Source organism: Phasianus colchicus, chromosome 3, assembly GCF_987193195.1.
Source record: "Phasianus colchicus chromosome 3, bPhaCol1.hap1.1, whole genome shotgun sequence".
NCBI classification, from domain to species: Eukaryota; Metazoa; Chordata; class Aves; order Galliformes; family Phasianidae; genus Phasianus; species Phasianus colchicus.
In genome coordinates, this window is record NC_143438.1 from 11,888,854 (window position 1) to 11,913,789 (window position 24,936).

At 39.3% G+C, this 24,936-nt stretch overlaps 1 protein-coding gene across 7 annotated transcripts in view; it reads right to left on the reverse strand.

Annotated features, from left to right (window-relative positions):
* Positions 1–313: 313 nt before the first annotated feature.
* Positions 314–24,936, reverse strand: part of DSP (desmoplakin) — a 60,040-nt gene continuing 35,417 nt past the window's right edge. For 6 of the 7 annotated variants that reach the window (XM_090136959.1, XM_090136958.1, XM_090136960.1 and 3 more), the window contains 20 exons: positions 24,022–24,150; positions 22,865–22,915; positions 21,874–22,035; positions 20,806–20,910; positions 19,570–19,665; positions 18,912–19,037; positions 18,359–18,511; positions 17,065–17,219; positions 16,421–16,547; positions 15,704–15,908; positions 14,987–15,204; positions 14,033–14,199; positions 13,577–13,715; positions 12,105–12,298; positions 11,134–11,296; positions 10,493–10,576; positions 9,516–9,623; positions 8,792–8,890; positions 5,685–7,976; positions 314–4,260 (listed from right to left, as the gene is read on the reverse strand). In XM_090136959.1, the coding sequence (XP_089993085.1) occupies positions 1,066–4,260; positions 5,685–7,976; positions 8,792–8,890; positions 9,516–9,623; positions 10,493–10,576; positions 11,134–11,296; positions 12,105–12,298; positions 13,577–13,715; positions 14,033–14,199; positions 14,987–15,204; positions 15,704–15,908; positions 16,421–16,547; positions 17,065–17,219; positions 18,359–18,511; positions 18,912–19,037; positions 19,570–19,665; positions 20,806–20,910; positions 21,874–22,035; positions 22,865–22,915; positions 24,022–24,150 (7,968 nt within the window). In that variant the 3' untranslated portion in view covers positions 314–1,065. The remainder of the gene's footprint in view (positions 4,261–5,684; positions 7,977–8,791; positions 8,891–9,515; positions 9,624–10,492; positions 10,577–11,133; positions 11,297–12,104; positions 12,299–13,576; positions 13,716–14,032; positions 14,200–14,986; positions 15,205–15,703; positions 15,909–16,420; positions 16,548–17,064; positions 17,220–18,358; positions 18,512–18,911; positions 19,038–19,569; positions 19,666–20,805; positions 20,911–21,873; positions 22,036–22,864; positions 22,916–24,021; positions 24,151–24,936) is intronic. The other variant, XM_031589334.2, reaches the window with a different exon arrangement.

Sequence of the window (24,936 nt, forward strand, 5' to 3'; positions counted from 1 at the left end):
GTAGCTGCAGAGACAAAGGATCGTGAGCAGAAAAAATATGCATCTGATCATCATCCAGCCTACAACCAACTGTGGAAACAGGCTTTCTGCTTCTAGAGCAGTTTTCATTAGTGGTGCAATCTTCACTTTCCTTCTGAGAACACAGAATCAAAAGTCTGTATTCATAAAAATACAGGCACATTATTTTTCATGATGCCAATCCACTGTTTTTACAACAAGACTATTACTTCTTTCTTTCTATATGTTGATCCTTTCTATAATTCTTATCTCTAACAGTATTCATAGCTCTGTTTAATAAGCACACAACAAATAGTTTAAAACTGCAAAGGTTTATTGCCCAGGATAGCTGATGTGGTGCAGTTAGATTTGTATAAATTTTTTGTTACATGGAAATAAAGCAAAACAGTAGAAAACATACAGATAACAGTAACACAAAAGCCCAGCCTAATATCAGCCCTTTATATTCACCAAGTTATACTTAAGAAAATGGCCAAACATACAGAAGCAGAACATTTGGAAGACAGCTTTTCATGTTATAGCATAGACTCCAGACCAATATTAAAGGTATTTTCTATCCACAGTGTATTTTTTCTCTATAATAGCAAATTGAGAAAGGCCCTATGTGAAAAACAAAACAAAACAAAAAACTTCAGGACTTTAAAACCTCAGCTATCAGTTTATGAGTTGACAGTTACAGTTAATAGGAGAAGGCAAATGACAGTATTTAAAATATACAGAGACCCATTAAAAATCCAACACTAAAAGGAAATGGCAACTGAAAATCAAAATTCACAAACATGAATTCTTGCATTCCGCTATCCTCTACTCCACAAATCTGTGTTCAGGCATTTTACAGCTTTTTCAGACATTGAACACACCCAGAAAAGACTTAAAGTTTGTTTTGGACATGCCTTTATTTCCTTTGTTTCAGCAAAGTGGTTTTGCTTGTGCAAGTAACAACAAGACCACAAACTATATTGCTTTCAGTTAATCAGTTGTTGATTTAGGAAAGGGGGTATAGACTAAGCTAGATGATATTAAAATGCATTCATGTTCCCTCACTTACTAGCGCCCAATAGACCCACTGCTGAAGGTTGAATATGAGTAAGAATATGAAGAAGTTGCTGATGCGTCAAAACTTCCCCTCCTAGATCCACTGCGTGAGCCTGAACGTGAGCCAGAGCGAGAGCCAGAGCGAGAGCCAGGTGCTGAGGAGACATTGTAGGGACTGGATATACCTTTAGACGAAACAGAGGCTGCTTCCAAGAGTTTAAGACCAGTGATGTCTTCCACCATTGACCGATTCATTGCATCTTTGTAGGATATTTTCAGCTTGGTCTTGGGGCAGGTCAGTATTTTGGGATAGCTGTTGGTGTCTTGCAATTTCTGGGCAGCACGACCATCAATCAATGAATTTCGAATGGCTTCTTCAATACTTATTCTTCCACGTACTTCTGGATCCACGAGACCACCGGTGAGGTACTGGAATTCAAGGAACCGCTGCCCAGCCTCATAAGGCAACCATTTTTCCTTGACTGCTTCTGCTGCTGACATTCTCTTGCGTCCGCTCTTTATGCCTTCAAATCCTATGAAGGCCTTCTGGGCTGGCTTGAGCCGCGTGGCCATATCCTGATCAATGATGCCTTGACTGGTAGCTTCCTGAAGAGAGAGCCTCTGGCCCGTGGTAGGGCATATTATGCCCCCGGTGCAGGCCTGAGCTTCAAGTAACCGTTGTCCGGTGATGCTATCCACAATGCCCCGCTGTATAGCTTCTGAAATTGAGATCTTCTCCAAGTTTTCAGTGTCAAATATGGCTGCAATGGGACTGCACTCATCTGGGGTCTCTGAGAATGAACCACTCCTTATGAGTGAGGAAGAACTCCTGACACTCAGCACTGTGGGAGACCGGGTCACCGATTCATGTCGGAACACCTCATCGGTGCCATTACGGCAGGAAATCATGTCTGCAAACTGCGTCAGGCTTAAACTGCCAGAACGGTATTGATCAAAGAATTTCTTCTCCACCAGACCTTTATCAATAGCATCCTGTATATCATACTGGCTACCTGTTTTCCTGTCAACAAGGACTACTCTACTGCTACCATCCGATCCTGTAATAGTTATTTCTTCCCACTCACACTCCTGTTCAGCTAGTTCTGTATAAGTGTCAAAATCTATGAGGCCTTTGCTGTATGCCTCCTGCACTGACATTTCCCTGTTTGTTTCTGGATCTACAATGACAACTCGGCGCTTCCTAAGGGTGTTCTTCTGTGAGGTGTGCACCACCTTCTTCTTCTCCCTCAGGGGCAGAAGGCAGAGCCCTGTTGCATCATCCTTTATGCATCTTTCTTTCAGCTGCAAGTAGGTCAAGTTCTCTTCTGTATTAGGATCAAAAAACCCTTTGGTGTCATCGCTTGGATCACTAAGAATCTGGTTGAGCTCCTCATTGAAGTAGCCACGTTTGTAGGCTGTCTCTACTGGCAAGCGGTAGCTTTCTTTGGGGTCAATGATTCCACCAGTGGCAATCTGGGCCTCCAGCAAGCGAATGCCATGGCCTCTTTCTATGAGCTCTTTGTTCATTGCTTGAAACAGAGAAATGATGTTTCCAGTTTCTGGATCTTTGTACCCAGTGACGGCTCTTTCAGCAGAGAGAAGCTTCTCTTTAAATTCTATTCCAACAAGACCTCTTTTATAAGCTTCCTCAACAGGCAGCCTTGCGTTGCTGACAGGATCAACTATGAATCCGGTGGCTGCCTGGGCTTCTAGGAGTTCAAGGGCTGTCCCTGGTCTAACCAAGCCTATTTTCATAGCCTGGTAAATGCCAAGTTTCTCTTTAGTAGCCTCATTGTAGATACCTGCAATACAGCTAGAGCCCTGAAGGAAATCAATAATCCTCTCACTCACTTCTTCCACTGTAATTGCACCTCTTTCCAAATCATTCCTTGTTGATTCCTTAATAATACCAGCCTCAAGAAGAGCATCTGCTGAGACAGGCTGCCTGATCCCCTGGAATGACATACTCCTCTTCTGCACTGGAAGGAGTAGCAAGCCAGTATGTGGCTCAATCCTGCATTTTTCCTTTAGCTGCATGTAAGTGACTGCCTTTTTGGTACTGGGATCAATGAAGTTCTTTGTGGTGCTTTGACAGTTGTTTAGAATCCTGTACAAATCTTTGTCAATCAATCCACGGGATAAAGCCACATCTTTGGGTAGGAAAACACTGTTGACAGGATCAACAATCCCTCCCACAGCCAGCTGGGCTTCAAGCAGACGCATCCCAGTTTCTCTGTCGATCAAGTTTTTCTTCATGGCTTCAGATAGTGGCACAGTTTTGCCTGAGAAAGGATCCTTAAAACCTGTAATAGCCTTTTCTGCTGTATAGATTTGTTCTCTGTCATCAAAGTCAATCAGATCTCTGGCAATAGCACTGTCCACTGTTAAGACCTCATTGCGGTGTGGGTCTATCACTCCTCCTGTTGCTGCCTGGGCTTCCAAGAGCAGGACTGCATTTTCTGCTGTAAGCAGCTGGTTCCGTTTGGCCTCAACAAAGGAGTACTTCTGTCTGGGTAAAACAGACACTCCTGCAATAGCACCTGCCCCTTTCAGAAAGGGTTCAATGTCAGCAGCGACTTCTTCCACTGACCTCTGCCCCTTCAGCAGTTTATCCAGAGTGAGTTTGTCTATAAGCTGACACTCATATAGCTGCATTGCTGTAATTTTCTTCCGCAGCCCATTGAACACCAACTTGGAGGCATCAATACAGAAGTCTTCTTCAGTCTGAGTAGATCTGTGGGACCCATATGGGCGTTGTTTAAGTTTCTCAATCTCTCTCTGCAGCCTGAGACGCTCAGATTCCAACTCTGACTGGTTTTTGACAGCAGTCTCTTCCAGTCTGCATCGGTATCTCTCCTCGATCCTTTTAATCTCCATCTGCAGCCTTTCAATCTCACTCCTCAAGGTGTTCTTCTCCCTCTCACTCTTCTCTCTCTCACACTGGATCTTCCTTATGGATTCCTCTGTCCGGGAGTGCTGGCTCTTCCATTGGTTGAGGTCATTCAGGATTTGTTGTTTCTCATTTTCCAGGCGTTGCTTCAAACGAGACTCTGATTCCAGGTTAACTTTCAAACGGTTCAGCTCCTCTTCTAATCTCTGCAGCCTGGCTTTGTCTTGCTCCAAAGCACTCATTTTTATCAGCAAGGTTTCTCTTTCTTGCATAATGTGGTTATACTGATTTTTGGATTCTTGAATCCTATTGGATGCCTAAAATTTTAAACAAGAAACAAAACAAGAGAAGATAGTTAGACTTATGCTCTCCAGTTACAACACCTTTCAGCCTGTTTTTTAATCTGCAACAAACTGCCACTGGAAAACATTCTAGTCACAGCTGTGCCCTACCCAAGACCATGAATAAAATAAGCCAGTGAAGGTATATATGTCCCTTCAATGAAAGTGTCTTTAGTACCAGAGTCTCCAATCTAAATTTCCTAGTTTGCTCCTTATGACTTCTTAATGCGTCTCATAGTACATGCACAGAGCACTCAAGATTCTGAATCAAGATTCTTTAAGAATCTGATGCCCAGTAGGTGTACCCTGGCATAATTCTACTAACCTGAGTGAATACATATCAGCTAAGGACTGGTCACACATGGATGAAAACGAAATACATGACTCACTTTTTCCTATTTGTTTCAAACAATTTGTTGATTTACATTTTAATTCCTTTAATCTCTTCATAATATAATATATATATGCACATACACCTTTATACACTAACACCCACATGCACATTCACATGCAGTCCATATTAAACCAAATAATATGTTATATATTTGTAACACATGCATTATGTATGCATAGATGTCAGGCAATGCTAAATATTATTAAAAATTAGTATTAAGGTTTTAAAAATAAAGAAAAACTAAACAATTGATAGATGAGAATGAGGAAAAAAATATGGAGGGCAAATACAGAAAAAAAAAAACATTTTCAAAAGGTAGAAGAATGAAGATGCAAAAATATCTTTTCTTTAGCTTATCTATACTGTCATCTCAAGTTTAAGGAACATGGGCTGATAGTGAAATTTAAGTCACCCTTGATGACTTAGGAACAGAAGTCCCAGCAGTCAATGAAATTTAGGTTTTAGGTATCTTAGCTGGCAGCATCACTTTTAATTCTTAGTCACCACTTTACGCAGCTAAACAGCACTTTGATGGTTTGTTGTTTCTGGGGCTTTTAGCTTGTTTAGTTTGTGATACAGCTCAGGTCAGGTTCAAAGGACTGCTTTAACCCATTCTGACCAAAACAGACCTGGGAAGCACACAGCCAGCAGAGTACAGCTAAAGCACGGTGGTATTCCATGTATTCTTATTTTCCCTTAGGATAGTTTGGTGATGACTGGTACATATCCAGGGTTTCCTCCATGCTGAGGGCAAGGCTCAGCTAGGTGAAAAAGACACTTTAAAGTTTCCTAGCACAGTCCTCAGGGAGTAAAGGGGCTAAGAAAGTGGCCAAATCCTGCCATTTTTCTTTTAAAAATAATGAGGAGAGTGGCCATAAAAGGAATATTAGTCACAAGTACAGTGAACTTAATCAGCAAGGTGTGAATTAAGTTGCTTCAAATGGACATTGTGATTAATTATATATCTGAGAGACAGTAAAGCTGGGATCAAAATATGTGTGAATACCTCCAGAGCCTGCTTTTGGAATTTTTCAATTTCCTGTCTCAATTTTTCCCTTTCTTTCTGTAAATCATTAATCAACCCCTGAAGTTCCAGGGTTTGCTTGCTGCTTGTCTGAAGCTGATTCTTTAGTTCAGCAATGGCAGAATTTTTCTCATCAACTTCACTTCTGACCATTCTGAGATCATCATACTCCAATCTAACATTTCGCAGCTCTTCCTCCAGTAACAAGTGTTCCTTAGTTAGGTTCTCGGTGAGAGATTGAAGCCTTTCGATTTCAATTTTGCACTCGTTCAAGTTTTTGCTCTTCTCCTCAGAGGTTTTCTGTAAGTGCTCATTTCGCAGGTGAGCCTGCTTTAATTGCTCCTGTTCTTGTACCAACTGACGACGTAAAGTCTCAATATCAGATGTGTATTTTCTTATCTCCTCCATGTACCTTTGTTTCTCTCTCACATGACCATCTAATACTTCTCTTTGGTGTCTAAGGTCATCTTCATTTCTCTTCTTTACAATAGACACTTCTTCTATCTGCTGTGTGAGATTAGTTATTTTAACAGATTGCTCTCTCAGAGATCTCCTCATGCCTTCTATTTCCTCTTCCAATTTCTTCCTCCTGGCTGTCTCTTCCATCACATTCTTATTCTGCCTGCAAAGTTCTTCCTCCAGCTTATGTTTCTGGATCTGCAAGTCTTTTACAGTGCTTTGGAACTTTGCACTTTCTTGATCCCTGCCTTTTTTCTCTTGCAAAACTCTTTCATAGTCAATTTTCAGTCTGGCCAGATCCTGCTCCTGGATCCTCAGCTTGTTAATTGTCTCAGTAGCGCTCGTGTTTGCTTTCTGAAGGTCAAACTGAACTCTTTTTAACTGATTGTTCTCATCCTCTAGTTCTTTTCTTTGACTTGTCTCTACATCCAACAACTTTCTCAGCCTTTCAATCTCTTTGTTTCTCTCTTTAATGGTCTTAGATGCATCATCAAGTGACTGTTTGTACCGCATGCTTTCGTCAGAGTGCCTTTGAATAACTTGTTTTAGTTCAATCTCCAGCTGCTGCTTCTTCTGAGAAAGCTCTGAGCCAGCTGCCTTTTGCTGCTGAGCATTCTCTTCTATTTTTCGTAGATTATCTGTTGTTTGAGTTATTGTATTCTTCAGTCTCCTAATTTCCTCACACAAATTCCTATTTTCTCTCATAGCATTATCAAGCTGCGTTCTATAATTATTGGTATCCTCTTCCTTTTGCATAGTGACCTGGTGAATTGTGGTCTTTGTGATATTAATCTCAGTTTCATATTTGTTCTTTAAGCTAATAATTTCCTCATCATAACTGTTCCTTACCTTAGCCAATTCATTTTCAAGTTCCCATCGGCTTTTAGCTTCTTCCTGAAGCTGAAGCTTTAGCCTTTCCAGCTCCTTAGTTTTATCCTGAATAGTAGCAGCAGCCTCTTCAAGAGCCTGCTTGTATCTTGAGTTGTCTTCACCACGAAGCTGAATGATCTGTTTCAGCTCCAGCTCTAACTGGTGCTTCTGCTGTGACACTTCAGAACTGCAAGCCTTCTGCTGAAGAGCATCTTCCTCTGCCCTTCTCCGCTGATCTGTGGTTTGCAGAATGGCATCGTTCAGCCTCACGATTTCATCCTTAAGGTCTCTATTTTCTCTCGACAGTCTGTCAACCTGGGCTCTGAGACCTTTTGCATCATCATCTTTCTGTGCAGCTATCTGCTGGATTGTGGTCTTCTTAATATTAATTTCTGTTTCATACTTGTTCTTTAAATTACTCATCTCCTCGCTAAACTGGTTTCTTACCTTAGCCAGCTCATTTTCATACTCCCTCTTCCGTGTGCCTTCGTCCTGCAGGAGAACCCTTAATCTTTCTATCTCGTACTCCTTCTCCTTGATGACCTTCTCAGATTCTAACTTTTGCCAGCCAAGGCTGTCTTTCTCGTTTTGTCTTGTTTTCTGCAGCTGGTCGTAGTCATTCTTTTGTTGCTCATATCTGTCCTCCAGCAACTTCCTTTTCCTTTTCTCATCTTCAGTCTCGTAAGTCAACCTGGTTATTCTGTCATTTAGATCCTTTATTTGGGCATAGCATTTGTCCAGGTTTTGCTTAGCTGAATTTCCATCCATTTCAGCCTGTCTTTTCATCTCCTCCAAACTCATGAGCTTTGCTTTGAGCTGAGATATGTCCATCTGGTACTTCTGCAGATTCTGTTCTAGGAATTTATGCTTGTTGTTTGTCTCTGAATTTGAATCCCTGGCAAGTCTGAGTTCTTCTTCCAGAAGTTCAATTTTGGTGGCTTTCATCTACAAAATGGTAACAAAAGAAGGGGAAAAAAAGAAAAAAAAATGCTCACTTGTGACAATTGTTTCAAAAGTAGCACAATCAATAAAATATACACAATCTAACAACTTACAAGATGTATACTTTATTTGCTTCAATGATAACGCAAAATCCTTTTTAATTTAAAGTCACCAAGACAAATCCTGGCAAATCTCTTATTCATTCAGATTCAGATTTTATTTAGAAACCAACATGATAACTTTCAGAGGGAAACAGTACTTGATGGGCAAGGGAGATGCAATACAGACAGTAAAATCTGGTGTACCAAGAGTTCACCAGCAAAATATTAAACAGCCTCATTTAGAAGCTATTTCATTTTCAAACAAGTAATTTTCATCCTTCATATATGACATTTCAAATGGGCCTGAATGGAATCCATGCAGCCATTAATCCATTTTAAACAACAGATACCAATGAGGTGTGTCCTTTTAAAGATAAGTTTTCAGCATGGAGATAACTGTATTCTTATTGAGGTCACACTGACAGGGGGAGAAAAACATCCTGCACATTTTATCAAGCCCCTCTTATTTACCACAAAGGCTAATATACTCTATCTCATACAAGATCTTGGCAGTAACTCTGCAAGACACTGTACTCTGAAAAAAAGGTTGCATGAAACTACTCATATGCCTCCTTCATGGGAGGAGTCTCCTATTCAATGATAAAGTTCAGCATTTAGCTTTGTGTATTGTTTAGCACTGTACTAAAGTCTTGGATCAGTGATAGTGCTAACCTGTGAAAAAAATAGAAGGCAAAGGAAATAGAAGAGGCAGATTACCTTCAGATCCTCCATGCTCTTTAACATTTCACTTAAGAATTTGTAATAATCTCCGGATCTTGTAAGAAGCTCTATGTAGCGAGCCTGAGCCTCGCTAGCCTTGAAGAGAAAAAGGGAATTATTAGTAGCTTATGCTACAGAGTTAGATATGAACATACCTAGTTCTCAGACTATTTAAGAATTCTAATTTACTTGAGAAAACAAGTCATTTGACAATTAAATAGCAGTTTCCTCCTTGCAAATTTGTATGACTTCCGGGGGACCCCAAGTATATAAATTCTCTCTTCTGACAGACCCACATCTTTTTCAGTATTACTTTCCTCCACTGCTCACATAGTATTAAATCCAAGCCTTCACCTCCTGGTTCTTCATGCTATTCCTGCCTGACAGTCACAAGTCAAGTTGAACTTTTAAAATAATGGTTAATTCCCAGTTTGAAAGTGACTGCATCACTTGGGGCACAGATCTTACTTTCTCACAATATGTATATAAAGGACATTGGATGGGAATGAGCCAAATCCCTAAGGGTTAATCTACTGTCTAAATGTGCCTAGGTATAATTTTGCAGTGCAGCAACTATTCTGCACTAATTACTTTTGCATATGTGCTTAGTAAACATTACCAATGGCAGTGCTAATTATTATATAGCTGGATATGACTCACAGTGGCTCATGCAGATGAATAAATGCATTCAAAAGACTGATGAGGAAGGAAAGAAAGATACCTCTTGCAGAATCAGCACTGCAGGAGACTGAACCACACACTTCTTGATAGGTATGTTGAGCAACGTTTCTAATCCAGAACTGTAGGAAGCAACCTGAAGCTCATAATCCTGTAAAACAGCAGGATAAGGTAAGACCCAGATAGCAATTGCCAAATAACTCCCTGGATCTGGATTTCTCAACATGCAAATAAAGGGTTGGTTTTGTATTTTTTTTTTTTAATAGCTACATTCTCCCTTGTTTATCTCTGACCATATACAAATGACCTTCTCTCACAAACTAAGGATTATCAGTTCAAAAAACAATGTGAAGAGTCATGGAAGAGAATCATAAAAAGGAGAATAGGACATTTTGAAAAAAAAACAGGAAGATATGTGTTTCTGTCAGTTGAAGACCATCCTTTCATTATCAGTGGAAACTTCAGAGATAACTGACTCCAGTCTCTTTCACATCACTTTTGCTACAACATGTGCAGCAAGATCTTTGTGACAGAAAGGAAGGCTTCACTGGAGAAAGCATAGATATAAAGATGACAAAGAAATGTTAAGACTATAAAACCATTCCCTGTACATCTTTTCAGTTTTCATGGCTATTGCCTACCATTCTTTCTGCCAATCCGCATTTGTCTAACCTCCTAGACCAGATCCTAATCAGATCACATTTCTAAGCAACACATCTGTTCTCTACTCTTATTTTTAACATGTGAACTGGAAAGGTTGGTGTGGCTAGAAGGAGGCTTTGATTCTCCTGAAGAGAAGCATTCATTGGAATCTCCCACATCACCCTGCCATCTTCAGGAGGCAAGTAGAGATTGTTTTTGTTATGGTTTATATAAATGACTATTTTACCCCAGCAATTTCTTCTTGCAAGCACACACACACCCCAGAGAGCTAACATTTTGCCTATCACTAGAGTGGAGACAGTAGGATGCACCTGACCATGAAAACCACAACCTGTAAAAATGCTGAAATCCAAGTACCTTAATTGCAGCTGAGCACTGATCTGCATGCTTGAGAAGCTCCTCAACTTTGTCTCGCTTCCCACAGATTTCACTGTGCAAGTTCTGTCAAGAAAAAAGTGAGCTGTGAAGCAGTCCCTCAGATTTGCCAGTACACGCTGCATCCACAAGATGCCTGCAGTATGAAACCAGAGGCTTAGACTGAAATGAAGTGTAGCCATGCCTCTTCCACAGTGGCAGACTCACTGTACAGAAGGCTGTTCTTCAAAAGGAACACCTAGCAACTCAACAATCTTCCGAGCTGGGAAGGGACAGATGCACGACTTTAGCTTACAAAAACATGCTATAATCTGTCCCATAAGTTGCAACATCTTACAGTTCCTTGACTTAATTCAAAGCTGCTGTGCCAAAGCGTCAGTCATCACGAAGGAGACAAGCATAGTCTTTTTCATAATCCACAGCACAGCTGACAGAAAGTAATGAGGGTAATAATATTTCCTCTCTCTTAACTTCCACATATGTGGTGGTTTTTGGTAGCTTGTATATTTTCTAATTCAAAACACGCCACTGTATTGCTGACTGCATTGATAGTGGTATTTCCTGACTAGTAAAGTAATTTAACATCCAATTAACTGAAGACAGCTCAGCCAGGTGTTGCATACCTTCTGATCATGTAGATATCTCATAATAGTGTTAGAGTCACACAGCTTTGTGGATTCAATAGAATCCTGCCTGCGCTTGGCATCACAGATCCATTTGCACAGAGCCTGATATAGATCCCGGTAAGTTTTCAGCTGTTTGATCTGTCTTTCTAAATCCCATGATCTAGGAAAAAAAAAAACAGAAAACTGTCAAAATGAAAGCTCATTCACTTTTTCTCTCTTTAAACATTTTTCAGAAACAAGACACCCTGATAAATATTGTAATGAACTGAGTAAAACAATACAGAGCTCTAAATGGAAACGCTGAACAAAAATTTCCAGTAATGACTATTGAACTTGCTACAGTTACCCAATAAGAGATTTTGGTCCCTGGCATTTGAGTGATTGTGCATTACACAGAGGTTGACATTTCCTGACAGTTAAGTGGAGGATGAATTGCAATGCTGTGACATTGCACTGACCTCAGTACACTTGTTTTCAATGTTCACCAAAAAGCAGCAACTAGTCAATTTTGATCATTAGGACTAGATTTGGCCTAAAATAAAAAAATGGTAGAACATGCCTTCAGTTCAATGAAGTTTTAATTTTTTTTTTCTCTCTTAGTTCTTAATGTTAGGTTTTGTGGTGGTTTTCTTGGTTAGCTGTTTTCCCTTCTGTGAAGAATATTCAGGAATAAGCACATTTGCTCTGTTTGAGGGGCAAAATGCTAGTTCACTCTGTAGCACACAGGTTACACAGTAACATGAAAAACTACATTTTCTTGCATGGTCTTACACGATTTTGAAGTATGCTCAACCTATTCACAGTTGCTATTTACTGTTTACTACAGTCTTTCTGCCCCACAGTAATCTGCGCAGCAATTTGTGCAGTATCTTTACTTTCAAGGGATATTAATTCTTTTAGACTTATTGTTAAGAAGATCTTAGTAGCAATAGCCATACAGAAGAAGCCAGTAGGAAATTCAAGCAAACCTGTTATCTATCTGCTTTTCAGCTCTCTGCCAGCGGTCTATTAATTGGGTAACTTTGTCACTGAACTTTCCAACATCCATATCATACAGGGTATATGACTGGCAAGACTGTGAGTGAATCTGAAGCATTTTCTGCAGCTCATTTTCAAGAGTATTCAACAGTGACTTCTTCATGTTCAGATCACTTTTCATTTTCTGGAGGGAAAAAAAAAGGTATCATACGTTTTACTCAGAGGATACTCAATCTTAACCATCAACAGCACACACAATGCATTGGGATCTAAATGTTCTGTATCTAGTATGTATGCTGGTGCCAACTGGAATTAGTATATTTGAAGTGAAACATCTACTTTGGTAAACAGAGATTTACTTAAAACCATGTTTGAAGTTAGAGTTCTTCTTAAACAGTTAACTGAACCACAGCCTTCTGATGTCACACTCCGGAGCCACCATTTCCATTTCTGAGAGCTACACTGAACAGTCCCAGGAGAGAGGAAAAAAAAAAAAAAGAAAAAGAAAAAAGAAGAAAATCCTCCTTGTAGGATCAGGCCTTAGGATTGCCATAGATTTACTAAATGTTAAGATATGCAATGGTTATTTGTGTTTTTTTTTCCTTTCCTGTTTGCATTTTCCTCAATTTCTTACACAAAGATGTTGTTTTACACATACATGCAGACTGGTGTTTGTGTGCAAATACTCACACACTGTAGTGTAACATCAAATGGCATATACAGTGCAGGCAGGTCTCTCTTGTGCTCCCCAGGTATGGGGATGGGTGCACTGTTCGATAATCTGCTTAAGCATTTTTTTTGTGTGCAATTCAAGTTTACATCAGTTAAATACATCTACTGGAACTGTAGCTCTTGGGTAACGTGGTAAAAGAGCAACCTGGTTGTTCCATTTTTGCCACCTCAAGCCTTTGCCCTACTGCTTCTTCTGAGGAGAGGAAAGAAAGAAGGAGAGACTATTCTACCAAAGGCACTCAGTACAAAAAAATGCTCAGGGCCAGATAGATTGCTTCTACATGCTGTCATTGTGAGTAACAAAGCAATCGTTCTTGGCTTGTTCAGGAGGAAGTTCTCACTTCTGAAATGCACTCCACAGGATAAAAAAAAAATCACTTGTTAAAACTAGATCACCACATGAGTAACCAACAAGACTTTCTGCAAGAAATAAAGGAGAAAGCTAGATTTGAAGGCAGTAACTGAAATGAATAAACACAGGTAGCCTTGTTCAGAAACCGTTTATGGAGACCTTCCATGCCCCTGGCTTATCTGCATGGGAAGCAATAGCAGATAGCAGATGGTCTGTATATTCCTTTCAATAACCTGCAAAAGCATTGTATATCTATGTCAAAATATGACAGGATCAGCTTCTCCATCTCCTGCTGTTTCAAAAGCCTTTTACAAAGCTCAATAAACTAGTCAGACTTCTACTTTTGTCTTGCTGTGTCCCTGGGAATTAGCCTCTCACCTTTAGACAAGCCCGATAAGCCTCCACTTTATCAAGATCCAAAGGAACAGTCTCCTCTTCAGACAGCCTGACTTCAAAAACTCTGATCACATCTTCAGTTTGTAGAATAAGCTGGAGCAGACACCTCAGTGCATTCAAGCTACAGTAAAGAACACAAAACAAGACAAATTAGTTATGAACTGAGGCAGAAAAGATAATAATTCTAATTACCTGCAGATCATTAACTAAAGAGAATATGCAATAAACAAAGAAAATTCAGTAATACCCACAAGTCTCATTTTTGTTTTCTTTAGTCTTCCAGAAAAGAGAAGAAACTTAAGTGTTTCTACACACATAAAGGAAAGAAGATATAATTTTTTATTACTGATAATAAAAGGTGAATTTCTAGACTATAGAATTATGGAAGAATTATGCAAGAAGGTGAATAAGTTATTACTACAGCCTCAATTTTCTTACCTGTCTAAGTAGCCAGCAGAAACACCATTAATATTTTCCAGTTTTTGAAACAGCGCATTTATCTCTGATTGCAAGTATACATACTTTTCACAGCCTCTGAAGTTAGGCAGCAAGTCCTTATGCTTATTGAGGGTTTCAGCCATTATTTGAGAGTCATTCTGCACACCCTGAAGAAAAAGAATGCCCAGTTTATGCACTTTTGGTTGCTGAATTATCATTCTACTGCACATCTGAGGTTGATTTCCCTATCCAATTAGTCTTATCTTATCTAACTAGCTTGACTGAGAAACAAAGTAGGGCCTCAGCTTGTTTCTTTAAATGAAGTAACATTATGTGGTTTCTGTTTTGTACAGTCCACAACAGGTAGTATCTCTTTGTAAGTACTTCTTCCATTCTGGAACTCTGCTCTGTAGAAAGCAGTTCACAGAATGCCTTATTGCCAGTTGCCTACTTCCCTAGCGGCCATGCCAAGGTCCTTCTAACCTCATTGCCCCAGGGGAACTTCTCAAACTGAATCTATTCTCTTTACTAAATTCCCTCTCCAGTCTCCTTCAAATCTGAAGAGCTGGGAGAGGGACAAAGTCTGTAAGTCTCATGTATGTATAGACAGCACTTAAAAGGTAGGTGGGAAAGTGGGGTCTGTACAAAAGAATGTTAACAGTGCTTTAACCTGGATGACACTTAACTTGAGATCACACCCAGTTGACATAATGCTTTTTGAAATCCTAACCTGAAAGAATTTCTCTTCTAAAATCCAAGAGTCAACTTTTCCTACTTAGGTTTCTAGATAAAGAGCTGAATGCCAACCCAAATATATCTTTTACTTTGGAAGCTAATTGTGATATGTGCAGAGTGTGCATGTCACTCCCAGCTGATCAGGAATCCAAATACAGTATGCTCTGCAGAACAGAGTCATGATGAGTTTGAGATGTTCGACTGAGAACATACAGTTACCTCTAAATCCTGTATTCTGACGGAAAAGTCATGCAGAGCCCCTTGATCCACACCAAGTGGAGCTCTTTGAACCATTCGAATCTCAGAAGCTTCAATCTGACGCCGAAGTTTCTGAAGTTCCATCAGCAGCCAAGCCTCCTGTTTATCATGTTCTCGGTTTCTCTCATTAACTATAATGGTGTTTGAGGTACCCACAGGACAACTCTCAGTTGGAATCACTGTAAAGTGAGTTGGAGGTAAATGTCAGCTGCCAGAGAACTGAATTTCTACATACAGAAAGCTGATGCAGTGTCAAAGTGACCTAAGCACTGATTTGAATTGTAGAACGGAGAACTGGTAGATCTGGGCCATTAGGCAATGTCTGAAGCAATGAAATGTCCCTTTCACAAAATGATAAACTTGCTTCCTCAAGTGAGGTTTTGCTTCCTAGCAACGAAAATTGATGGATTAAATTCCTCTCATTTTCTCAACGAGTTGTATGAACTTCAGAGAACTATTCCCAGATACACAGAAATGGAAAGAAGAACAAAACATACTCTTTCCTGGGCATGGCAAGTTTTGTTATCCTAGGAGACAGTAGTTACAGTTCTTTTACATGTCTCTGCATATGTTTACCAGACTATTTTCACATGAAAAGGAAACACAGCCTTCTCTTCCGCCTCTAACAAGGAAACTCAAGCAGTACAATCTGTACAAGACAACAGGAGGACAACAAACCTGTTTGGGGCTGCCGTGGTTGATTGGGCAGTTGTATTATTAAGGTTTGGTAGTGCTTCTGAGCATCAGTGAACTGTGTCTGGATCTTTCGTTTGTCTTCATCACCAAACATCTCAGAGCCTTGGCTGTTCCTGAGGAATTCTTGATAATGGATCTCCAAGTCAGTAATTATTTTTTGGTAATCTTCCTTACGCATTGTTTTCAGCTGAAATACCAAAGAAGACAGTTTTGAAAAAGGCAACAATTGGAGAGGATATATGACTAATGACTCATGAAGGAACATACTAACATAAGAACAGAGGAATCTGATTTTAGAATAAAACTGACACAGGCTGCCTCTAGAAGAATGATGCACAAAGCAATCTTTGAGTTAGCTACGTAACAAACATTTCACAACTTAAGAACAGTTTGTAATTCTGCCTTTTACTATGTCTATCCATGCCCTTGTGTAGTGGGAACAAGTAGTGCAAGTATATAGTAAGTCCCTTTAGTTTACCTTCATTTTTATCTATGACATGTTTGAATGGGAAAGCATTTTTCTTCTCCTGAAATAAAATGCCCATTTCCATATACAACTGCTTGTATAACCCAACAAAAGGCAGGCCCACAGTTTTGCAGAACATACAGCTGAATTGGATACTGCAAGCACTGTTTGGAGCAGCAGAGGACAGGTCATGAATGTCCCTGGTCTACAGTTAAGGCCTGCTGTAGTCTCACCTTGGCAATAGTCATCGCTCTGATTTTCTCAATGTCAATCATGCAATAGTGCCAAGACACCAGGCTCTTCATGTTGATATACAGCTGGTTCCACAAAGCCAGAATAGCTTCATAGTATTGCTCAATTCTGAGATGGGAGAAGAAATTTCATGGTTAAAACTTGTACATCTTAGTAGCATAGCTAAAAAATATCACAAGAAACAGGCACTGGATGTTAAGTGTTTTAAGGCTTGTTCTCTAATAGAAAAAGAAAGAAGCCTGAAAATGAATTTATCCATAACTTTCAGATTAATAATGAGTATACCAACTCATTATTTACACAGCTAGAATTCCAAACTAACTCCAGCAATTTGCTTAAGAGGATAGGTAGCACTGCTAACAATTTTTTTTTCACAGTGCCAAAAAGAAGAGCAAGCTAAGATTTTTTTCTCCTCATAGGAGAGGCTAAAGTAATATTATGCACATAATTCTAATTATCAAAAGGCAGAAAAAAATGTGAACAATAAAACAAATCAGGCTTTCAGACAGAACTCACAAGTCATTTTAACAATCAGGACATGTCTATGGCATGAGCACAGCAATGCCTGAGCTGGATCCACTCAAGACAGCTCATGTCTGCAAGAAAATTCAACTTGGCAACTCACTTGGTAGCAAGATCCACTGCTAATGGATTTGGGGGTGGGATGATCAGACTAACAGATGGCACGAGCATATCCACTCCTCCAGGGCCAGTCACCAACCACTTGCTGCGTTCATTGTTATCCTTCAGGATGCATTCATCTCCTTTGCGCACTGTTTTCTGTAAGGAACATAAAACAACATTTTTGTTCTTTAGCTAAGCAAGATGGGGTTTCTAGGAGAGACAGGCAAGGATGATGTACCTGGATTACAGGATCAGGAGTGCTTAACAGCTGCTATGTGCATGCGTACATTCTGGCTTGATACTAACTCTGTAAAACTAACTGGGAGCCACAGAACACTATAAGCATCTGCCAGTTCAGCTGATCATCAGATCTGGGGCTTGCCATGACATACATCAAAAGACAAAGCGTGGGTACTGTAAGCTACCAATCATTTATGGCTGTAAGCCACCCCACAGCAAGCTGGAAGCAAACAGACGCTTAGTGCTGCAAATCACACTTGAGAAGGGACCAGGAGCAAGTGCCACAGAGCTAGATCCACCAGCAATGTCTGCCAGACATTCTGACACCCTGAGGCCACAGGCCTGCATGGTGCAGGTTACAACCCACACACAGCAAGAGGGGAAAGCTCCTCCTATCATTTATCATGCCAGGAATCCCTGTATTGTTTTTGGACATCACTAGCAAAAGGCCTCAGGCTTCACACTGACCCCACCATTCAGAGTCTTTGAATTTGTCTGGCCTTATCTCCTCCTGAGCAGATTCTAGCTTGTTTAACTGTGAGGACAACTGCCAAGCAGCCAGGCAAACACTGCCTACGCTGTTTTGTTTTGCTTATAGTTCCAACAGGTAGTTAGCTCTATGTAGGCTGAACTTCTGCGATTCCAGAATAAAATGTGATATGGAAGATCACAGAGAGCAGATAGCAGAAACCCCAGATTGTAAACACACATCACAATGGTCAATTAGTGGTCACTACTGGAGTGCAACTCAGTGAATCAGGTAAAAAAGGTTTTACAGATAAAACACAGGAAAACTAGGTAACTGGGAACCTAGTAACTGGGAAGAAAAAGAGCAGAAAAATAGCAAGTAGAAAATACATGTAAGCATGCTGTTAAGAGACAACACAGATATAAACTTCAGCATATCCACTACTTAATAAAAAGAAATCACCACCATAAACTCCATACTCCTACTTGCAAAAATGTTACACCTATCAGCTCAATAGTTTGTCTATTAAATCATTTGCCATATATTAGTTTACATTATTTTCATTTCAGCTAAAAAAGGGCATTACCAGATCCTGTTTGTAGTCACACAGAGCCTTGAGTATAATGGGCTTGTTACTCCGGTAATCTGGGTTACGTGGCTTCAGCTGCACAATCTTCCTGGATTTATTCACCAAACTCTGCACTTGCCTCTTGTATTCAAGAATTCTCTCTCGTTCATTCTGCAAAGATCAACTGTAGGTTAAAAACTCATTCTAAAAAAAAAACCATATCTAGTTCCCACTAGTTTATTTAGAGGCATATATCTGGAGCTCACTGTAGGCAAAAATTCCTTTATCTACAGTGGGATGAGTCTTTAGCCTATAATGTAAAATTGTAGCTTGAAGAAAGAGAAGAGAAACAACAAATAAATTATTTTTGCAACTTGAGCAAGCTGTTGTTTTTCATACCCATTTGTAGGCTATCTAAAGAAAAGGAGACAAATATATCATTAATGTTTCAAGTTCACTCAGTACTGTTTACCAACATTTCATTATATTTGGGTTAATATTTGGTATCCAAAGGGGTCAACTGTTATCCATGCAAGGCAGAACATTATCTGTGAGTAGGATGGAACAGTACCTCCAGCTCCTTGATTTGCTCCAGCAAGCTCTGAAGTGACATGCTCTTATCACATATGAACTTCTTTCTGATGGAGTCCTGCAAATTCTTCAGATAGCTCTCTGTAGCTTGGGCCTCCTCAAAGAACTACAGAAAAAAGTTGTGATTTCAGTTGCACAGAAATGTCTACTACAAATCAATGGATTCCTTTCATGAGAAATCCCAGTTCGTATCCAGCAGAACTGCAGCATTTACAACAGTTTGATAACGCTGTGTTACATCTAATTGTGTATGGATTTAGGAACATTTTGGTACAGAAAAAATACCTGAGGTGGGATTCACGCTTTGAACAAAACTTTTGAAGATGGGACAGATCTCCCACAGACTATTAATCACATTCACAATTTGTCAACTAATTCCTTAAAACTCTAACATGAGCAAAGCATGTTGATAGCTGTCAAAATTCTTACACGTGGAAAAGCATAAACACAGTTTTACATTACTCTATATTGCTAACAAAGTGAGCTTTTAAAAATAAGTCAGTTCTTTTTATAAGTGTGTACATTTTAAATGTTTCAATGCTGGAGCATGAAGTTTAAAGTAAACATTTATGAGTGAATATTTGTCTAGTATTTATATAATACAAAAGCAAGTGTGAATTCTCCACATCACTACCCACCTGAAAGTAAGCTGCATTCTCTTTCAAATGAACATCAATGCACTTGGTGATCTGAAGAATCCAGCTCCACTGAGTTTGTAGTGTATCCATGTAGGCCTAAGAAAACAAATAATATCCAGAACTCAAATTACCACATGGATCTCTCTTCTGTATCTAGATTCAAGCACAATTATTTAATTTGAATTTCTGTAGAGAATAAATATCTACTAGAGCAAACTAACGTACACCAGAATAAGGTAACTCATGCAAATAGTTTGCCTGCTTCTAAATGTCTACCTAACTGAAGGCAGTTACATACCTGTTTGTGAGTTATAAAGAGAAACTCGTTCTTGACTTGAATTTTGTTTGATCAGCATAAAGCCTGAAGTGTGTGAACAAAGGGGTGAAATGCAAAAACAGTAGTGCACGTGAAACATTTCAATGGCAAATTGTCTTGTTTTCCTTCCAAGGAGAACCGTCAAACAATTTTTCACAATGGTTACTTTTATAGCAAGACTTCTCACATACCCTTCATGTAAGTCATTTGGAAAGTTACATACTACTTTTTACTTCACTGCTGAAGCTCACAAGTATTTTTCCTTTAAGGCAGAAACTGACCACACAGTGAATTATGAGCAACGATTCTACACAATATGATAACAAATTACAAACTAAACGCATTGAAAAGGAGAAAGAACTCTGTTTTTGTGGGTTCTTCCACACATTTAAAACAATAGCAGTTCCTAAAGACTAAGATTTTTCCTTAGTCTTGTCTAAGGTGTAGAAACATACTATAAATTTCGTCTGCAGGAAGTATTTGCACCAGATTAAACATAAACCCTTAGAGGGTGTGGCTATCTTCAAAACATGCCTATTGAGATAGCAGGAGAATGGCATGTCTTCCTACCATATTCTACTTCACTGAAGTTAACTCACATGAAATATAGCAATTTCAATATATTTAGACAACTCCCTAAGCCCCCATATTAATTTTTTACATGCATGCATTATCAAATTTGGTAGCAGTGAGATCTCTCCCAAGCTCTTAAGAAGTCTTCAGCAGTTGTGTCTGCAGGTTTGCAGAAGGTGGTAACATTTATTAGAGCAGTTCTCACAACTGGATAAAAATTGATAGGATTTTTGGCAAGCAAACTGTTCTCATGTCCAAATGCAGCATTTCATTCATTGACTTTCACTAAGAACTTTTCCCATACAGCAACTAAAGGAGCAAGTTATATCACATGGGGCTTAACTCACCTCAATTTTGTCTGAAGCGGGGTGCTGGTTGAGCACAAGCTGGTCACTTTCTTGTTTTAGCTTGTTGAGTTCTTTTTCTTTAAGCTCCAGTTCACTCATACGTTTCTAATAACCAAAACACAGTGTTAAATGAGCTTTCAAAGGCACAGAACTTAGAGTGATTTACTTAACTTTTTCCTGATAGTTTGTATAATGGTTGCATAAAAGCAATGATTGCATAAAATTATCCCTGCTAACAGTGCATGTTAATTCTTCTAAATGCACTGAATCTATATATGAAGTCAGAAGAATCAAAGGTCATTTTAGTTCTAGTCTCTAGGCTTGCCACTTCATAGAGCAAAGCACCCAAAATGCAGCTTTTCCTGTTGAAGAGGAATGATGAAAGCAAGAACTAGTGTATCTTTCAATATCCAGAACAACTAACGTAAAAAGAATAGAGAATCTCCTTAATGGTGTGACTTTCATTTCTCTTTCACTCTGATGACCAGCACCAACATTGGCTAAAGAAACACACGCTCAATTTCCTTTTGTACCCACAGAAAACAATTAGGAGCACTGTAAGCCAGTCCTGATGGTGCTCTCAATGTGCTGAGACCATCAGGGGAAAAGAAAGTAGTTCCCTCATGTGTAGCCCTAGTACCTGGTGAAGAAATCAGGACCACATCAGGGATCACTAGCCCCTGCATAAGTCCTAAGAGGGAGAACTGGGAAGCTTGATTCAAGTCCTCTAGTTTAGCACGCATGCACAGGCTACATGTAATTACTAGCCCTCAATGAACTGTACTGATAAAGCTAGTTTTCAAGGTCAAAAGAATATACAAGTGGCTGAGTGTGAATATAATCTTCCAGCTGATGTTTAATCTTGATTCAAAAGGTTGTCACATAGTACTTAATCCAACAGTGTTTTGACAATAAAAAAACAAACCAAACTAAAAAAAAAAAAAAAAAAAAATCAATAGATACTTAGTGAAGAAATGCCACGATCAGTTCCCCTGAGACAAGCTGTTCCTCCCTCAACATGCCAAAAGAAAATTCCAGGGCAAGCAGAAGGATATTGTGCTGTCTTACAGAGAAGGCCTCCTGCTTCCTGGAGATATCCGTGTTCCTGTCACTCCAGTCATATAGAAGCTCCTCTTCCTCACAGTCATTGATCCACATGATCTCTCTGCTGGTTGCTTGGATAAGGTTCTGGAATTGACGGAGCTGATCCATTCTCTCAAAGGAGTATTTCTGCAAGGAATTCCAAAATGAGAAGAAATAAACACAGAAGAGCCTGTGCTGGGTGGAGAAGGGGAAGCCAAGAGAACAGCATGCACATTCATGCATTTTTTTATCTGAACTAAGAATAACAGTAAAATCCACACAGCTATAAAACCTGCTGGCAATGGACAATGGATAACATGCATGGGTTTGAAAAACAACAGGGATCTGAAGTCACCAGGTTCTTCAGTCATTTCAAACAAATGCAGCAGATGCGTAGGCAGGCAAGCAAAAAGACATGGGGAAAATAAAAGAAACTCCTGAAAATTTAACATGGCTTTTACTTCTTTTTGCTACTGATAGTATATCCTTCATTTTGTACCACGGCCTTTTGCACAGATAATAATTCATGAAAAGATTCTTTCTCTGTCCTTGCATCATACTGTATATCTTGTTATTTGAAATGCATACAGAAAAGAGCTTCTAATCCCTATAATTTGCACAAGATTCTCTGTGTTTTACATGATGACATAGGCAAAACACACAGTCCTCCTAACATAGACCAACTTTGCTGCTATATCAGTTCCCATTTAGGAAGTAGACTTCTACTCTGCACCTGCTTAGTGATCAACCACCTTCACCTGGTGCAAAGCAGGAACTTCCTGGTGAGGGTAGGTCAATTATAAACCTGGCAAGGAATTAATCTCAAGTTTGTGCTTCAAACTGAGCCTTATATATGCTACAAAACACTGCTGAATGGCACTACTTATATATGCATCTATATTGACTCTCACACCAGTGTTAGAACAAAAAACATTTATCACAGAAGGTAACAGGCATGAAAATATCCTGTGCTCACCAGCAGTCCTTCGTATTCTTCCTCCAGCTGATGAACGGCAGCCTTCTCACGCTGAAATAAAGAGCAAACATTTAGTGTGCCTTTTAGAAGTTGCCTTTCTTTACAGAGCCAGCACCACAGTGTTAAAACTTCAGGTGGTAATTCACAATGTCTGCAATGGACCTAGATAGGTCAGCAGCAGGTCTGCACCAGTGGAGGATCAAAAGTATAAAAACAAGACTCGAGTAAACAAATTTCCCACAGAGATGTTCATAAGCAAGATTGAACATAAACCCTGTAATACCACAACAGCTTCCAAAATTGGATCTCTTTCTGAATCAGACTCTAGATGGCTATGGGGAACTATCCAGTGCTTGAGGCAGCTTTGTAAAGACTATGAAATAGTGTAAATTATGACCTAAGCAGGATGCTCTGATTTTATTCTTGTATCTATGACTGGGAGTGTGCATAACCTTGGAACTAATAATTGATAGGGCTACCCTTCCTACCTTGTGAATAAGCTGAAGGAAGAAGGGAAAAACAACCCTTCCACTCTAGTTTGTCTGAGAAAATAGAGCTCCAGAACTGAATCCTTTTTCTTTAGATCCAACTCCCTCCCCTCTGTCCATATGAGGAATTAACAGAAGAGTTGAGATGAAGTAAGCCCTTCTCCTACACCTAACTGTAGGGCTAATAACCAAAGAAATTAACTACTGCACTTTCACTGGCTTCTTTATTCCAATCACAAAACTTAGACAGATGAGAAGGTGCAAAAGGATTAAACAAACAAACACAGAAAAGTTCTAAACTTAGCCCAGAGTTTGGGCTAAGCACCCACATAATCCTTTCACTTCCTTATGTTAACTTAAGACAGTGAAAACAATAACTCTTGGCCATTCTCTCATCAAAAATATCCCAATACGTAATTGCCAGTTTGGGTACACAATGATGAAACATTAAATAACACTAAATTTTCATTATAAAATTCTAGGGAAAGAAAGTGGAGCACAAAATAATCGTGAAATAATAAATACTAGGATGGAAAGTCATTGCTATCACTACATCAATGCTTTCCAAAGAGCAGCTCTGCTGTTCAGTATTACTTGCTACAATGGAACATTGGCAAGTCAAGATTACGAATCCAGACCAAGCAATGTGTAAGGGAAGACAGTAATTACCAGATCTGTTTTGACTTTGTCTAGGTGCCAGCGATAGTCTCCAATGGCATTGTGAGTTCTCCTGTGGTCACTAATCTGTTGTTCAATGGATGCTGCATCAAACCCCCATTTCACCAGCTCCATTTCAGCCTAGGAAAAAGGGACAGCATTTGTACTTTCATTTCAAACGAGACACTATAACCTAAATCAGAGCAACAAGGTTGAAAGAAACATGATCATGCAGTAAAACTGGTATTTAGAAAAGGGGTTTAAAATGTCTTGAAACTGCCTTCACTTGAGACAGGCTCTCAAAATAGAAGAAACGAAGTAGGGAATATACTTACGTTGCTTGAGATTAGATAAGATGAAGTACACTCATTAGTATAGTTTAAAGTTTTCTACAACACTGTTCATAATACCTGAGAAAATGTGCAATCACATTCTGCAGCCCAGTACACTACATACCATTTTAATTACATACAAGTAACACCACTGACTTCAGTTAAATTCAATGCAGCCAGACAAAAAAAACAAGTAATTAATTTCAAAACAGAACAAAAACAAACAAACAAAAAAAAAGAAGCCAAGCTATGTATTAAATAAATTGAAAAGATTATAAAACATGTTGTTTGTCTTGTACTTTGGCAACTTTTATTATAGGATGATGAGGAAAAATCTCTAGAAACAGCATTTGAAAAAACAGTAATACACCTGGATAATTTCTAACTTGAAAACTGTCTGACTTCAGTTCTGTGTTTCATTATTTGCAAATACTAAAATCCACCGAATTGACAGCTCAAATCTTCAAATTCCAAAGCATCTTTTGCTCTGTAAAGATGATCACAATCCATCCCTTTATGAATGCCTCTGTGAGCATATGCACTGTAGAGAATTGTGTATCTTAATCTTGGGTTGGGACTCAATTTGGTAATTACC